Source organism: Heterocephalus glaber, unplaced genomic scaffold, assembly GCF_053883595.1.
Source record: "Heterocephalus glaber isolate CG9 unplaced genomic scaffold, H.glaber_assembly_v1.0 deba00001553, whole genome shotgun sequence".
Lineage (NCBI taxonomy): Eukaryota > Metazoa > Chordata > Mammalia > Rodentia > Bathyergidae > Heterocephalus > Heterocephalus glaber.
The window spans coordinates 24103898-24122235 of NW_028258344.1; the positions used below are offsets into that span (position 1 = coordinate 24103898).

At 37.3% G+C, this 18338-nt stretch overlaps 1 protein-coding gene across 1 annotated transcript in view; it reads right to left on the bottom strand.

Annotated features, from left to right (window-relative positions):
* Positions 1 to 18338, bottom strand: part of Mrps28 (mitochondrial ribosomal protein S28) — a 134598-nt gene that overhangs the window by 86213 nt on the left and 30047 nt on the right. Inside the window, exon 2 of the mRNA XM_004842015.3 lies at positions 14990 to 15171. Coding sequence (XP_004842072.1) covers positions 14990 to 15171 — 182 coding nt within the window. The remainder of the gene's footprint in view (positions 1 to 14989; positions 15172 to 18338) is intronic.

Below are 18338 nucleotides of genomic sequence, written 5' to 3' on the forward strand. Positions count from 1 at the left end.
AAGGTGCAAATTTCCAATGATGAATGTCATTATACTGTATACCTAAAATGTACCAATGATTAGAATGAATAATCGAAAATGCAAAATAGGAAGAAAAGGTCCAAAGGGCTAGGGGTAATGAGAGGGACAGGGGGAAGGAAAGAAGGGAAAGGAAAAATGCTGAGAAATGGACAAAATGGAAATAAAGTCTTTGTAAATAGGGAAGGGTGGAGGGCGTGAAGGGAGGGCTAGGAATGGGGAAAAAATAAGAACCAAGATGCATTATGTAAAGGTACAATTCCCAATGAGAAATGCAATTGTGTTGTATACCTACAATGTACCAATAAAAGAATTTAATACAAAAAAAAGTATCCCCCCCCCTTTTGATAGTGCTGCTGAGGACCAAACCCAGGGCCTCACATATGCTAAACATGCAGTTTACCACAGGGATGGATGGATAGATAGATAGATAGATAGATAGATAGATAGATAGATAGATAGGTATCTCCAGTCTGCTGATTAAAATGGCCTGGGGTTTAGATTTCTAGTAAACAAGTTTTCCTATATATACTGTCAGATACAGGGTTAGAACCAAGGCTTCTTGACCTCCTGACCCTTCCCTTCCTCATCTTTCTTGCCCATGCCCAATGCTATTTGTGCTAGGTAGCTTCTGTTTACTTAACAAATACCTGAGGTAGGTCAACTTACTTACTTACTCTTCCATCCCACACGTAACTAACCAATCCCAAATACCAAATGCCTGCAGAATAGTCATAACATGTCTAAAGCAGAGCTCCACATCCTGCCCTATGACCAGCTCCTCTATCCAATGTCCTTCCTGCTGTGACCTCTACTTTCTTAGCCACATGGGCTGACAACCTTAAGCATCATTTACCAAGTCCTATCATCTCACTTTGAACAGCCTCCCACAGCTTTCTGTCCCCACCCTTTTGCTCTCTATTCCAGACCCTCCTCAGCTCCTGCCTGCATCACTCTAAGGGTCTCAGAACTGGTCTTGCTGTGTCTACTCCATCTCACACATCACTATATAATGTCAGCATCCAAAAACAGCCATCCTCAAACACCATCTTCTGTCTCTATGACTTTTCCATCTGAAATTCAGAATTCTCTATCATACAGTAAAGGAAATATTTCACTTCTGCCTAATATTTCAGCCATATCAGGGATTCTGACAACTGTGTGTTTTAAAAAGCAAAAGAACAGATTAGAGGAGGAAAGAGACTGGAGGCAAAGAAAATGATTAGGATGAAGTCACTGTGACAAACCCAGGTACAGTACAAGATACAAAATGTCAAAGGCTGGAGAAAAGCTCTGATGGCAGAAACAGGGGATGGCAGATTTCAGCAATAATGAAGAGAAGCTTGAAAGAACCTGGCTGATTGGATTTAGGAAGAGGGTTCTAATGAAGAGAAAAAAGTCTATTACGGACTCAGCTTTCTGGACTAGGTGGCTTGTGTGGATGGTGATTCAATTAGCCAAGCCAAAAAACACAGTGTGAAGATCTGTGTGAAATGAGCAACGCTCTCCTGTGTGAGAGGGTAGACAACTGAATGCCAACAGCTAAAAAAGAGCTTTTGCCATCACTGGAACTTGAGGGAGCAAGAGAGGAGAGGAGAGAAGAGGAGAAAGACAAGGGAGAGAGAGGGGATGGGAGGGGAGGAAAGGGGAAAGGAAAGAAGGAAGGAAAGGGGAGGGGAAGGCAGAGGAGAGGAGGAGGAGGGGAGGGAAGAGAAGGGGAGGAGGGAGCAAGGGTGAGGAGAGCAGAGCAAGTAGTAGAGCCCGAGCTAGTTAGTGCTGGGCCTGATAGACTTGATATATGGTTACTGACCCAAAACAAATCTATCCATTATTTACTCGGTGCATGGATAAGTAAGCAGACACTCATCCACACACTGGGATGCTTATCCATACACTGCTGTTTTGAATCCCCAGAATCACAACAGGGAAGAACACAATAAAGTTATCTTACAAGTATATAGAAAATCTAGGCTTAAGCAGTGTCTAATAATAGTATATTAGTGATAAAAATATATAACATTGAAAATAAAACAGACAAAAAGATCATTCTATTTTCTTAAATCTTGCTCTATCATAATTTTGCTGTTTTTATAGTTATTTTTCATTACAAGTTAAGCTTTATTGACAAAAATAAAATATGTACACAGATTTTGTGGATGCCTCCCTCTAATAGGTGGGCTTTGATTTCACTTGAGTATGGACTAGACTAAATGACTCACTTCTAATAAATAGAGTATGACATACGTGACAATGTGTGCCTCCTTTATAAAGGGTCTGACTTCCTCCTTGCTCTCTCACAGACACTCACTCAGCCCAATGGAGAGGGAGAGTTCATGCTGTAGTTTGGTCCTGGAATGCCAACCAAAAGCCCATGTGTTAGTTAACAGCTTGCTCCCCAGCCCCCAGTGCTGCAGGAGGTGGTGGAGCCTTTAGGAGGCAGGGCCTACTGGAAGGAAGTTATTTCACTGGAAGGTGTGCTTGAAGGGAAGGGGGACCCCAGCCCCTTCCTGTCTCTCTCTCTGCATCCCAGCCACCAGGATTTAAGTACCTTTCCTCATCACACGCTTCCAACCATGATGCTCTCCCTCACACAGGGACAAAAGTAACAGAGCCAGCTGACAATGGATTGAAACCTCTGAAACTGTGAGCCTTTCTTCCCTATAAGTTGATTATGTCAGGTATTTTGTCAGAGTGACAGCAAGCTAACACACAGCACCAACTTGCCAGCCATAAGACTGAACCACATTCAAGGCAAATCCTCCAGCCCCAGTCAGGCCTTCAGGTGACTGCTGCCCTGGCAAAAACCTTAAATGGTCCCAAGAAACCTTGAGCTATACCCATTCAGCTAAGACGCTCTTGGATTCCTGGCCCATACCAATGTGTGAGACAATCAATGTTTACTGTTTTAAGCCACTAAGTTTTGGTGTAATTTTTTACACAGACACAGATAACTAATACATCAAGCTCATTCTCAGTTTTGTGCTACTGCTCATGCCATTTCCCCTAGAGGTGTCCTTTCATTACCTATTTCTCATTCATTTTCTATAAATGGCTCAAGTTTATCCTTCTTTGTCGCAGAGCAGTACTCCATTATGTATACCACATTTTCTGTATCCATTCCTCTGTTGATGGACATATAGCTTGCTTCCACAATTTAACTATTAGGAGTTGCACTGCTATAAATACAGATATGCACACATCACTGTAGTATGATGTTTTTAACTCTTTTGGAAACCATCTCAACCTTCTTCTCAGCCATGTCAAACTCTAGCTTCTCTTGTGAACACTACTGTTTGACCATATTATTCACTTAAGCATTTACTCAAACATTCCTGTGTTATTGTGCTATGTATATCTTTCCTCCTAAAGATGTCATATCATTTTTAATTGCATTCAGCACACTATAATTAAGGTACTCAATAAATATTTGCTGAGAAAAAATCAGCAAATTACACACACACACACACACACACACCTACCTTGGAAGTATTTTTGAATAACATAAAGTATTCATTAGCAAAAATGTACTTAGAGAGCTATAGTGCTTCAGTAATTTACTTTAGGTAAATCTCTGGAAGCCTTAGTTTCTTCAGTGTTAATAAGGATCTTAACACTATAGCAATAAACAGGTTAAAGAAAATAATGCACATGAATCTCTTAAAATGCCTAGCATTGAGTGTTCAATAAATGTTAGCTATCATTGTTCTTATAACTGATCACAATTACAAAATACATGCTGAGATTTGGGTTCCTAAGTCTCTGGATGTTATCAAATTACAATCTACATTAATATAAAATCCTACAAACTAAAGTAGAACTCAGATACTCTGTTAAGACAGCCTTTAATTTTTCAAAATCCATTCTTAGGTCAATAGAACTATAGCCTGAACCAAGTGCAGGAGTGCAGCCTTGATTTTTTTCTCCTGTCTGCCCTATTAAGATATTAACTTCAAAGCTTTTGGGGGAACACTTAATTGCTTGCATTCCTTAACAAGCAGCCACCAAAGTAGTTTCCAGATTCACTTTTGACCTTTACAGTCCTGAGAAGGCATATAAGGCAAACTTAGCAGACATATAAATTTAGACAATCTCTGACTGACAGAGTGGTACACTTGCAACTGCTAGTGGAAGCAAATCAATTTTCAACATCCATCAAAATAGAATCTAACAGAATAACCAATCTATAAAGCAAAATACAAAAAATTTCTGACATATCCAAACAAGGAAAGAAAACAATTCTCATTACTCAGTCTGAACCCAGAATATTTTTAAGATATTTTATAATTTAATCATATTTAAACATATAATTCATAGTTGAACATATGATTTGAACATATTCATAAGGCTTCTTACTTAAACAGTTAAATATAACAAATGTTCTTTTATCCTAAAAATCAGAGATTGGTTAAAGAAAATAAGATGAATTTAAATCATCAATCTATTAAAAAATGTGTACTTCGTAAGTGTGTCCCATCTCCTCTGGTATAAAAAAGACCCACCTAATTCAAATTCTTTTCTTTCTCCCACCAATACACCTTAAAAAGTATTTTTTGAAATATACAATATACATTCCACTCTGTATTTGACCCTACATATCACACAACCTGAAATAGAAACAAAGACTGGGAAATTAGCTTGTTTATTCCACCTTAGTGTCAAACAGAAGTACAAGTAACATTCAGTGCACGTGCCAGTTACTTTAGAGCTGCCAATCATCCTTGTTGTGAAACTCTTTGATTTTCAGAGCTGTCAATCATGTGTGTTGTGATAGAGATGTCAGTGTAGAGATAATGCTTTAAAAGACAAAACCCTTACACATTAATAAATAGATTTTATTAATAAATCTGGACTTGAGAGTTTTATAAAAAATGCTTACAACTCTTAAAAAATAAAAATTAAAATATAACTTGATGAAATAAAAAGATCAGAAGAATTTGGCTCTTTAGCCAAAGGAAAAAGCATGAATTAACCATAAGGATTTTATATTTTGGTAAAAATAGAAATGTTTCTTGCCTTATAACTAATCAGAAGTACTATGACTATGAGTGGGAGCGACAGAATCAAACTGATGTAACCCTGGACAAGCAGGCAAATGTAAATATAATACACCCCCTCTTCCACTCCCCCAGTCAGCCCAACTGACTGTCTACTAGCCATTCACCTCTGAACTAAAAGCGTCTCCCTCTGCCTTACAGCCCACACTACTCAGTCAAAAGACCTGTCTCTTCTGCCTCCTAAATTACTAAAGAAAGTTTCTTCTTTTCCCACCCTCAGACTTAATTCACACTCTCATCATTTCTTCCAGTAGCTTCCTCACTGAACTCCAGCCTGACTCTTCCAATACACACTCCACACCTCTGCCACAATGATCTCACTGAAATGCAAATTTTATCCATGTTACCTGCTACAATATCTTAATGGCTATTTGCTACTTTTAGAATAAAGCCCCATTTTTAAAGAATCCATTCTTAGGTCAACAGAACTACATAATAAATTCCTGAAAATCTGGTTCGGTCTGCCTCGCACTCTCCTTCGACTCCTTAACTTAGGCCAACTAAGCCACCTGGGTTCCCAGGAGAGCCAGGCTCTCCTCACCTGGAAACACTCTGGGTTCTGCAGCTCCTACTCATCCTTTACCACTCAGTTCAACTGTTAGCTCCTCTGAGAAAGCTTCTCTGACACAAGCAACTGAACCATCGATCCTCTCTTCTCCAGAGAATACAGTAAACAGAACTTCTATGGTATTATGTATGTTGGTTTATTCTTCGTGCTGCAGCTTGAATCAACTCCCAGAGAGCAAGAATTGTCTTTCATCTGGACATCATTAGCATTAAACACAGAGGTGGCACATAATAGCTGCGCATGAACAGCTTGCAGGCTCACTGAAAAATTATACAATGCCCAGTTTATTTAAAAATAAAATTAAAATTAGCAGCATATTTCTTGAGACTAATAAAATGCTTTACAGGTATATTCCAAAGCAACCAAACTAATCAATACCACAAAGCAATTCTTTGGGCTTAACAAAAATTTTAAGGAATTTATTCATTTACTTACAAATTTGCTGTACAAACTGCCACCATCTCAAAAAGAATGTGGAATTAAATAATCCCATTTTATTTTCCCTACTGTTCTTCTGGAGGTGTTAAAATTTCAACATGATAAATGCTCATGTCCAGAAACACTCAGCACCTTGCCTGGGTGCACCAAACACTGTTCTCCTATATGACAATCTCTATCAAGGGCATCAGTGAATAGGCAATCAACACAGGCAAAACTGCAAACCAGTTACACTTCACTTATCAGGAAGTTAGTTATCTGGTGATATCAAGTATCCCCAGAACCCAATGTGAATTAAGTGAAAGGAGTCTAGGAGCTGTCAAAACACATGCTGAAGCCCATGCACTGAAGTGCATGCTCTTTCCTTATAGGAGAGGCTACTAGGTTCTCACTCATGCTAGCTGTTCTAATTTTAAGCACAACAAACCTAGTGATTGATTTCTCAGGTATCTACACGCTAGAACAAAAAAAAAAGGTCTGAAAAAGCTAAGAAAGCAGAAATGGGCACAACAGCAGAAGAGATGAATCACAAAACTACAGTACTACTAGGTTATGTAGTTATTGAACAATAATTCTATGTAGTATTTGTTTGACGATACAATACAAAAACAAGTATTTATGACCATTCATCATCAAAAACAAGGTTAAACTACTTTAGGTCTAACAAAATTCAAAGGAAGTGGATGCACATTGAGGCGATACTCTTAAGTGAAATAAAAAGGACACACATGTGTAAATACCAAATAGTTTCTCTAGTGTGAGAACCTGAAAGTGTAAATAAGCACTAAAAGGTATAACAGGTAATGTGAAATAGGAAGAAAAGAGGCAAAGGGGGAGGGGAAGTGGGAGGGGGAGGGGAAAGGAAAGAAGGTAATAGAAGTAATATGAGAAAATGAAAAAATGGAAACAAAGTCTTTGTAAATAGGGAGGGGTGGAGGGGTTGAAGGGAGGGCGGGGGAAGGGGGAAAAATAAGAACCAAGAGAGATTATGTAAAGGTGAAAATTTCCAATGATGAATGTCATTATATTGTATACCTAAAATGTACCAACAAAGGAAGTAGATGATATATTTTATAAAAAGAATCCAAGAAAAAACAGCTGATTTTCTGTTTACAGAATTTTTATAAAACTGCATCATTCTCATGAGTCATGTGACTAGTCCTTGCCAAACATTAACTGGTTTCTAGAAGAGATCTAGAACAGCAAAGGCAATCCTGGGCAACAAAGGCAAAGGGCGGGGGGGGGGGGGGATCACAATCCCTGACTTGAAATTATACTACAAAGCTACTGTGACAAAAACAGCATAGTATTGGTAAAAAAACAAAAACAAAAACAAAAACAGACCTGAGGATCAATGGAACAGATTAGACGATGCAGAAACAAGTACAGACATACTCAGCCACCTTATCTTTGACAAAGGAGCCAAACATCTTCATTGGAAGAAAGATAGCCTCTTTAATAAATAGTGCTGGAAAAACTGGGGTTCAACTTGCTGAAGATTAAAATTAGAACCATATCCTTCATCATGCACAAAACTAAAATCTAAATGGATCAAAGATCTAAATATTAAAACAAAAACACTTAATCTGCTGGAAGATAGAATAGGTAGAAGTCTCGAAGACATTGGTATAGGCAGACTTCATGAGCAAAACCTCGGTCGTTGGCCGGGGATTTAGCTCAGTGGTGTCACCACCTGCTGCGCAACCACAAGGACCTGAGTTCGATCCCCGGTACCAAAAAAAAAAAAAAGAAAAATAACCTTTTGCACTGCAAGAGAAACCACCAACAGAGTGAAGAGACAACCCAAAGGGTGGGAAAAAATTTTTGCCAGCTGTTGCTCAGACAAAGGACTAATATCTAGAATATACAAAGAACTCAAATCAGACCCCCCAAATTTAAAGACCCAATCCAAAAATGGGCATCTGAAATGAATAGACCTTTCTCAGATGAAGAAATAGAAACAGCAAATAAATATATGAAAAATTTGCAACATCACTGGTCATTGGAGAGATGCAAATTAAAACAATGCTGAGATTCCATCTCACTCCAGAAAGAACGGCTGTTAACAAGAAATCAACCAATAATAAATGCTAAAGCGGCTGTAGGCAAAAAGGAACCCTTCTCCACTGCTGGTAGGAGTATAGACTAGTACAACTATTGCGGAAATCAGTGTGGAGATTTTTTAAAAAAACTAAAACTAGAGATTCCATTTGACTCAGCTATTTCCCTCGATATTTTCCTGACAGAATTAGAAGCATCATACCACAATGATACATGCACACCTGTGTTTACAGCAGCATAGTTTGTAATAGCTAAATCTTAGAATCAGCCCAAATGCCCATGACGAGTGGTAGAGAAGATGTGGGGTTTTTTATACAATGGAGTACTACTCTGCCATAAAGGATGAGCTTCAGACATTTATAACTAAATAAATGGATCTTGAGACCGTACTCTTAAGTGAGATAAACTCAACACACATGTTTAAAATACCGCATTGTTATCTGTTGTAAGAAACCGAAAGTGGAAATAAGAACTAAAATGTATAATACACACTGGGAAATGGGAAGAAAATGTTCAAATGAGAAAGAGAATGGGGTGGGGGGGGGGGAGAAGGAACAAGAAAAAAGAAAATAGAAAGAAAAAATGGAAACAAAGCTTTTGTATATAAAGAGAGGAAGAGGGGTCAAAGGGAGGGGGGGAATGGGAAAAAAAGAAGAAGATAAATCATGTACAGGTACAAATTCCCTATCATGAATGTTATCATTACATATATCTAAAATGTACCGATAAATGTTTTGCTAAAAAAAAATTTAACTGGTTCCTGTCACTATAGGTCTCACTATAATTATGGTACGGACCCATTCAGGAACAAAATCTGGGCCTACTAGCCATTACTATTTTATTGATGGTAACACTATCCAAATATACCATTGTCTTAGTTCAGGTTGCTATAGCAAAATACCATTAGCTGTATAGCTTATAACAACAAAACCTTATTTCTGATATTGCAGAGGCTGAGGAGTCCAAGAACAAGGTGCCAGCAAGTTGTGTTTCCTGAAGCCTGGTCCTGGTTCATGGATATCACCCCTCATTGTATCTTCACATGCCAGAAGGATCAAGGCAGTGCCTGGGGCCTCTTATAAGGGTGCTAATCATCCCATTCGTGGGTGCAGAGCACTCATGACCAGCAGCCCTACCTCCTAATAGCATCATAGTGGTGAGAGTGTTTCCTGGGGGGAAATGAACAAATCCTGGGGGGACACAAACATTCAGATCATCTCCATAGCAACTACGGACACCGTAACCAGGGCTCTGCATGAGACTAGTCACCATTAACAGACCTGCACACAGCTCCCTACTCCCCATCACACTGCCTCCGGGTGCCTGGTTTAAACCTGCTTCATATGTGAGACTCCTACAGTCCAAGGTATTTATGATACTTGAATGATTACATGTTGTATAACTCAGAAAATAGCACAGCAGAATAAAAAGAACATTTATGAGCTTTGGATATACACAGCCTTAAGTCTGAATCTCTGCTTTCTTAATTACTAGTTGTGTGATTACAGCACATTATTTATACTCAGACTTGTTTTCTTCATTTGGAAAATGGGGAAAGTATTGTCTACTTTTTAAAAAAGTTATAAATGAGACAATGTACATAAAATGATAATGTTTTAAAAAAACTAGCTAGTATAATTGTTGAAAGAAATCAGATGGAATATGGAAAGGGAACAATCTTAATTTACACTGGGACAAATTTTGTGAAGTTATGTGCTGATTAATATGACAGAAGAAAAAATGTCTAAAGAAAAGAATAGGCAACATCTTTGAGAAAAGTACTTTGGTTACCCCACAGCAGAAGCTCTCTGGCTTACAGAGTAGTTCATAGAAAAGCAGGTCAAAGTCAAGACTCATAAAACAGGGTACACATCAATTATAAGAATATTAACTGAAAGAAAACTAGTTCAAATATTCTGATATGAGGCCACAGCCTTCTCTCTGAGTGGAAGTCCAATCACTGAAGCTCTACACAGACTTCCCCACATAACAGTGTCACACTGCAAGACTCGTATTTGCTAGGGCCAGTCACTTGGAAGTAGAACTAGAACAGAAAGATATTAGGAAAGTAATGCCATCAAAATTTTTACAACTTAAAAAAAAACTTTATAGTTTTCTTGCTCAACCTGATTCAATAACAATTTTCTTAAGCAAAAAATAAATTTCTTTGAAAAACATTAAAATTGCTTTTTTGGTTTTCTTTTGTTTTGTTTTTTGAGATAAGGTTTCACTATGTAGCCCAGGCTGGCCTCAAACTCGCAGCAATCCTCTTGTCTCAGTCTCCCAAGTGCTGGGATTATAAGCATGAACCCCCATACCCGGCTAAAATTGGCTTTCATGAGAACAACTTGAAAACAAAATAAAATGGTTAAAAATTTTGAGGTTGCAGGAATTCCATCATGGTGGTCTAGAGGAAACAGCACATTTTGTTGATCTAAGGCAATCACCCAGGTTAGTGGCTGTGTGGCTGCACAGGTAGGTAACAAAACTCCCACAGGAATATAATCTGAACAACAGTGAACAAGTGAAAGACAGAAGTAAGAAAAAGTAGAACAGAATAAGAGAAGAGGTCAGGGAATTTTAAGCAGTTGTTGAACTGACTATCCAAGAAAGTTAAATATCCTTAAGAAGTGACTTAGGCATGGGAATCTATGACTTAATAGCTCAGTGTTATGTTACTAACATAAAACCAATATAAATAGCTATATTTTGTTATACATATATAAAAAGACCAAATCTAAAATATTTAACAAAATACTAATAGACATGCAAAAGGAAGGGAGAAAAATGAAAAAAATGTGTGTATATATGTATTTGAAGAATTAGAAGTTAGGGGCCAGGGACTTAGCTCAGTGGCTCCGCATCTGCCTCACAAGTGCATGGTCCTGAGTTCGATCCCCAGTACCAGAAAAAAAAAAAAGGAATTACAGATTATAAAAATGAATCAAGCAGAAATCCTGGAAATAATGAAAAATTCAACTGAAAGTTTTGGCAGTAGACAAGATGAGTCAGAAGACAGAGTGTAAGAACCTGGAGACAAGGTTAACGGAGTAGAACGTTCACTCAATAATATGAAAAAAATGATAAAAAAAATGATCCAAGAGTTTGTAGATGAATCTAAAACAAACTTAGGATCATAGGTCTTAAGGATGGAGCACAGGCAGAAACCAATAGTATAAAAAAATTATTTACTGAAATTATTGAAGAAACTTCCCCAAATCTAGTTAACGAAATGGATACCCAATTGAATGAAGCATTTAGAATCCCAAACACACATGATTAGAAAAGAACCTCTCCATGGCCCAACCATCACCAAGAATCCCAGAAATTAAAAACAGAGAATACTAGCTATCGTGTCTCTTCGTGGTTGCCCAGCCTACACATAGAGTGTATTTTTTTTCCTCCCTTTTTACTGAGCCTAAACTCACTCTGCAGAGCCTGTTTTGCCCCTACCCTTCTGGGTTTTTTCCTACTTTTAACAAATGAGAAACTTTTCCACCATTAAAAAAGACAAGAGAGAATACTAAAGATTATTAGAGAAAAATGTCAAATAACATACAAAACCAAGCTCATGAAAATAACAGCAGACTTCTCAACATAAAACTTAAAGGCCAGGAGGCTGGGAGTGAAGTTTTACAAGTCCTAAAAAGAAATGAATGGTAACCTAGATTATTGTATCCTGCAAAAGTATCCTTCCAAATCGACAGAGAAATACAGGCTTTCCACAATAAAGATAATCTAAAGTAATTCATGACCACCAAACCAGCACAGCAGAAAATACTTAAGATGCTATGGTTTATATCTAGATGTCTCCCCAAAGCCTGTGCACTCAGGTAAGGAGGAGACTGGATCATGGGGGTGTGCTATTCATCAGTGGATTAGTCTACTGATGGGTTTATAGCTAAATGTGATATCCTGAGGTAAGGCCTGTCTAAGGAGGTGGGTCACTTGGGGCAAGGCCTGGAAGGGTATATCTCCATCCTTCCTCCCTTGGTCACTCTGTGTTTCCTGTCAGCATGCAATGCCACCTGCCACATCGTCTCGCCTTGCCATGCCACCCTGCCTTGGAGCCAGACAACTATAGATTGAAACCACAACAAACTTCGAGCCAAAATAAACCTTTCCTTCCTTAAGTTGTTGGTGTCAGGAATTGTGCCTCAGCAATAAGGAAAATGACCAAGACAAAAGAAAATCTTAAACAGAGACAAGTCAACAACACCCAACACCCCAAAGGAAAGAATAAATTTCACTGGGAGAACAGTTAAACAAAAGGAAAACAAAAAGAAATAAAGTACTGGAAAAATAATATAATGACAGGAATCAGAACATACCTTTCAATAATAACACTCAACATAAGTGGTCTTAACTCTCTCATCAAAATACACAGACTGCTTTAAAAAAAAAAAAAAAAAGACAGACTGCCAGATTAGATTAAAAAAAATAATAAAGCCTAACTATATGTTGCCTGCAAGAGTGCCTCACCCATAAAAATACAAACAGACTGAAAATGAAAGGATGGACAGGTATAGCCTGAAAGCAAACAGAAATAGCAAAGTTTACGAATTTCTGGCAAAGTTGATTTAAGACCAAAACTGGTCAGAAAAGACAAAGAAGATCACTAATATCAGTAAGGGAATAATTCACCAAGAGATAACAACCATAAATATACAGGTACTAATCAATGGCACACCCAATTTCATAAAACAAAAACTACTTGACATAAGTACAATCATATGAGGGACATTAATATCCTACTCTCACAAACAGACCAACAAAAAATCAGTAAAGAAGTAGAGTTAAACTACACCATAAAACAAATGATTTTAACAGATACCTACACAGTGTTTTACCCACCAATAGCATCATACACATTCTTCTCAGGAGCTCATGCAATTCCCAAAACAGACCATATTTTAGGCCATAAAAGCATGTCTCAATAAACACAAAAGAATTTACAGAGCATAATGGAATAAAACTAGAAATCAACAGCAAAAGAAACCATACAAACACATGGAGATTAAATAATTCATTCTTGAACAATCAATGGATCACAAAAAATCATAGGAGAAATTTAAATATTCTTAGAATCAAATGACAATTATAATACAACACATCAGAATCTATGGGACACTGTAAAAGCATTTCTAAGAGGGAAGTTTTTACCTGTAAGTGCCTACATTAGAAAAACAGTGATCGAAAATAAATAATCTCTTGATGCATTTCAAGGTCCTAGAAAAACAAGGAATCCAAACTCCAGGCTGATAGAAGGAAAGAAATTATAAAAGTCGGAGCAAAAAAAATCAATGAAAGTGAGACTAAAAATATAAACAAAGGATTGGTGAATCAGAGTTGGTTCTTTGAAAGGATCAATAAACCCTTAGCCAAATTTACCAAAAGAAAAAGAAGACCTGCATCAATATAATTAGAAATAAAAATGGAAAATTACAACAGACACCACAGAAATCCAGGGAATTACTAGAAACTGTTCTGAAAACTTATATTCCAATAAAATGTAGAACCTGAAAGAAATGGATAAATTCCTGAACACATATGACTTATCAAATTTGAACCAAGAATAAACTAATAGACCTGAATAGACCAATAATAAGCAATGAAACTGATGCAGCAATCAACTACCAACTAAGAAAAATCTCAAGACCTGAAGAACTCGCTGTTGAATTTTACCAGAACTTTAGAGAAGAACTAGCACCAATTCTCCTTAAATTTTTCCATGCAATTGAAAGGGAAGAAACACTTCCAAACTCATTCCATGAAGTATTATGCTGATATCAAAACAATATATTTTATCAGGTCCTATTCATATTCAGGTAGAACAAGCTTGTATCCCCTAACTGAGAAGCCCTGTTAACACCTGCACATACACTTATTTATTTATTTATTTATTTATTTATTTATTTATTGAGCTGTACTTTTTGATATTCAGAATTCTCAGGAGGGGCAACTCATCCTCGTCATTGTACACTTAGGCCTAGATTCTCTCCTTATTCATTTCTACAATATAATTCATTCTGAAACATCACAAATTTCTAAATCACTGTAATTCATACTAAGATGTCACTGGTTACTAGATGTGCCATTACTTGATATGCTATTAGATAAAAAAAAAAAAAACACTGTCAACTATAAGATGCATCCTGATACCAAAAATACTGAAATCTAAAAAAAGTTCACATTAAAAATTGATAGGGAAAAAAAATCATTTCTATCTTGTTTACTACTGCTTTCCCATCTTAGCTCAGCATCCCCTTTAACTTGATATTCCACTCCTAGATCTCCCATCTTAGTGGTGTCCCCAACGCACATTTATATTCATAAATATTAGTACAAACTATAAACAGAATGAATTGTTTATATCAAAAGAAAAATAATAGTCCTGAACAAGAGATATAAAATAAAAGAAAATGACAAAACATCAGAATTTGGTGGGGTAAGAAAATGGAGCACTGAGAAACAAAAAGGGGAGGTTTCCCTGAAAAGTAAAAAAAATATATAGAAAAGAGAAAGGGCAAAGAAAGTTACAGGTAAAAGGGCCTATGCAGCACATACTACTATGAAATTTATTTTAATTTTATGGTGTGGAATAGTTTGTTATCAGGATGAACATTCACATCTTCCCTAAACTATTTTCATGGCTTTGAGAAGAAATGAATGTGGCCCATCATGACTAATAAGTATTTTTAAGCACTTTATTAAGACTTTTCTTCTAATATCATTATCAAGAGAAATAAATACACTCTCTCATTTCAAATATCACCTACTCCCACTATACTTTTGAGGTGTACCAACTTTTATGAATACTCTTAAAGCACTCAGCAATGATTTTACTTACTCTCCATCCACTTCTGGTCTTTTACATACACAGTGAAACTTGGCACCAAAATCTATGTAAAGATCATTCTCCACAACATGAAAGATTCTTCCAATGACCAGTTTATCCTTGGCAGGTCCCATCTGTATAAGAGGAGAGTGTCTCAACATGGATGCAAAGGATTCCACATCTTTTGGAGACTCCTAAATATGAAAAGAGATATTTATATACATAAAATTCAACATTAAGATATAATATGGTAAATATGATAAAGTCAAAGGGAAATTTCAAAAAGTCAATTTGCTGTACATTTACATTTTGTAGCAATAAAAGAATGTAAGTGGAACTTTGCTTTAAACAGCCAGTTATGCTCTTAAACTTCCTCCTCCTCCTCCCTTTCTTTCCTAAAAGTAACCAGTAAAAAGTCAACACCTGTGGCCCACAGTGAGTCTCAGAAGCCCAAGCAGGTAAGGAGCTCAGCAGTGTCTACATCCAAACCTCCCAGAATGGGGCTGGAGGGTGTCAGAATCTGAATGTGAAGAAGGCATCGAAGGATCCCACTGATTTCATTCCTAGTACTGATCATTTGCAAAACAATGCTTTGTGATTCAGGTTTAGTGAGAATGACTATTCTTTTAATATGAATTCAAATATACAGTCCAATAAAAATGACTAAAACCCTTCATCACAATTACCAGTCTAAACATGAGTTATACAATAATTAATTTTTTTATTTTTTTATTTTTTGCAATACTGGGGATTGAATTCAGGACCTTGCACTTGTCAGGAGGTGCAGGCACCACTGAGCTACATCCCCAGACCCATTATATAATAATTTTAAACAATCTGAGTTAATTTCCTTCTTTTTCCTCAAGTAAAATTCCAAAGGAAGTACCTTCTTTAATCATTTTGTGCTGCTCACATTCTAGGAGTCTCTTTACAGAATGAAATTACTTGAGGTATGGCTGAACGCATAATGTAGTCTGATTACTCCTTTTTTTCCTTCCAATTTTTTTCCAAATATATGTTTTTATAGAAATATATGAGCACCGATTTGTGCCTTATTTTAATTTGCAAATGGTATGGTGTGTGCATTTTTGGGCACAAACTAAGGGAAGTACTAAATTTCCATTTATGAGAATTAATCACAGAACAATATTAACAATTTGGTTATCTACATCCTGTCCTCAGAGTGTTAATTTGTTATGCAAGGAAAATTATTAAGAGTTTAAGAGCATATTTACTCTTTAAACTATACAATTACATCATGACTTAATTTTAATGCATGTATTATTGTAAAGATTATAAGCTCAAATGCTGGACCACATGCAGGCTTCTATGTAGAACAGTATTGTGCACAGTCTAAAAGGTACAGCCACTCCTTAACTGCAGCTGGAACTGCAATCAAATGTGGTTGTTGCCACATGTTTTATTAGCCAAGATGCCAAAGTCCATATGTTAAAGTAAAATTTCCAATTTTTAAATGCTATACACTGAAAAGGAAAAAATTCCCATTTTACAAATCAGGCAAAATGTACCCAGGTGTTGAATTTGGCCCACAGACCACAAGTTTATGACCTCTGCCTCAAGAAAAAGAAAGTCAAGTCATCTGGTTGACATCAAGTCCCTTAGGCGCTAGAGGGAGGATATAATGATGAATTTATTTCACTGGGTTGAAACTCCCCGGAAAGAATCCTTAGCAAAGACGGATCAATCTAAACCAGTCAGAGAGCTAGATGTCAGCTTGGGCTGCAAAAGGAGCCAGGAGTGTATGACATGAATCGTAACATCAATTTATAATTCTACAAAGTACAACATTAAAGCTCCTTAAGCAACCACTTTTTAAAAAACAGTTCTTTCTTGGAGAGAGCCAAGAGGGAAAAACATATTCTATAGGCTCTATACAGCAGTGGTGACGCCCAGGACAGTTGATGGGCACTGCGGCAGGGAAAGGCAGACAGCATCACCTTGGGAGTTTTGTCCTGCCTGCCACCTGTGAGAGTCCTGCCTACTTTAACCTACTTTCCCATTACCCAACTTCTGCACTGCATACATATCAGGCTTCCTTTCTTACTTGAACCCACAGTCCAATTGAAAGAACCTCAGATAACAGGCAGGTCAAGTAGCAGATCCAGTAGTTAAACATCTATTGAAGACAATTCACCCTCTTCTAGGTCTTTTTTCTAAAATCTTCCTTACAATTATGAAGACATTTAGTATGATAGTGATATTTCCCCCCTTGGTTCTAGGAAATTGAACATCCTCTACTATTTAAAAAGATACTCCTCACAAGCACAAGGTCCCAAGTTCGATCCCCGGTACAAAAAAAAAAAAATATATATATATATATATATTGAAAAAGATACTCCAGACTGGGGATTTAGCTCAGCAGTACAGCGCCTGCCTGGCAAGCATGAGGCCCTGAGTTCGATTCCAAGTACAAAAAAAAAGATAATGCTGGGTGTGGTGGCACATGCCTGTGATCCCAGCATTGGAAGGCTGAGGAAGGAGGATTGCCTCGAGTTTGAGGCCAGCCTGGACTACCTAGTGAGTTCAGGGAAACCCTGAACTACAAAGGGAGACCCTGCCTCAAAAAACCAAAAAAAAAAAAAAAAAAAAAGATACTCTTGAGGCCATCTGCGGCAGCCCATGCCTCTAGTCCTAGTCATATGGAAGCTGAGGCAGGAAGATACCAAGTTCAAGATCAGCCTGGGTGCCTTAGCAGCCTCATCTCAAAAAAAAAAATTAATAATAAGTAAATAAGAAAGGCTATGGATGCAGCTCAATGGTAGAGTGTTTGGCTATCATGTGCAAGGCCTAGTGTTCGATCCCCAGCACCATAATAAAATAAAACAAGATAAAATCAAGTGGAAATAAAATGTTACTGCTTTCTCTGCCATTATTTTTGCCTTTACTTCATCACATTTTACAATGGAGGTGAATGTGTTTTCAGGAGTAAAATGATTTTGACCACAAGCCTAAGGCCCTTAGGTTAACACCTAAATTTGCTTTTAAACTGCACATTCATTACTGGTTTTGAGAAGGTATATCAAACAATCAGACAAAGCTCTCCTTCAAAAATCATAGTCTAGAACCATCTCTGAATTCCTAAGGCAGAAGCTCAGCTACACTCATTTACTTGTCAAGTAACTTCTAAAAGTAATAAATGTCACAACTTCCACAATACATGTTGGCGACAAGGAGTCCTGTTTATAAAGCATCTAGGCCAACACTGTTAGCTGCTCTCATGGCGACATAGACTGCAAAGGTTGGAGGTACCCTGCCAACCACTGGGTCTGTATCATAGAGCTGTCAGAGGTAAAGCAGGTAATTTGGAGTTGATTGCTTACTTTAAGAGTTGGTTACAGAG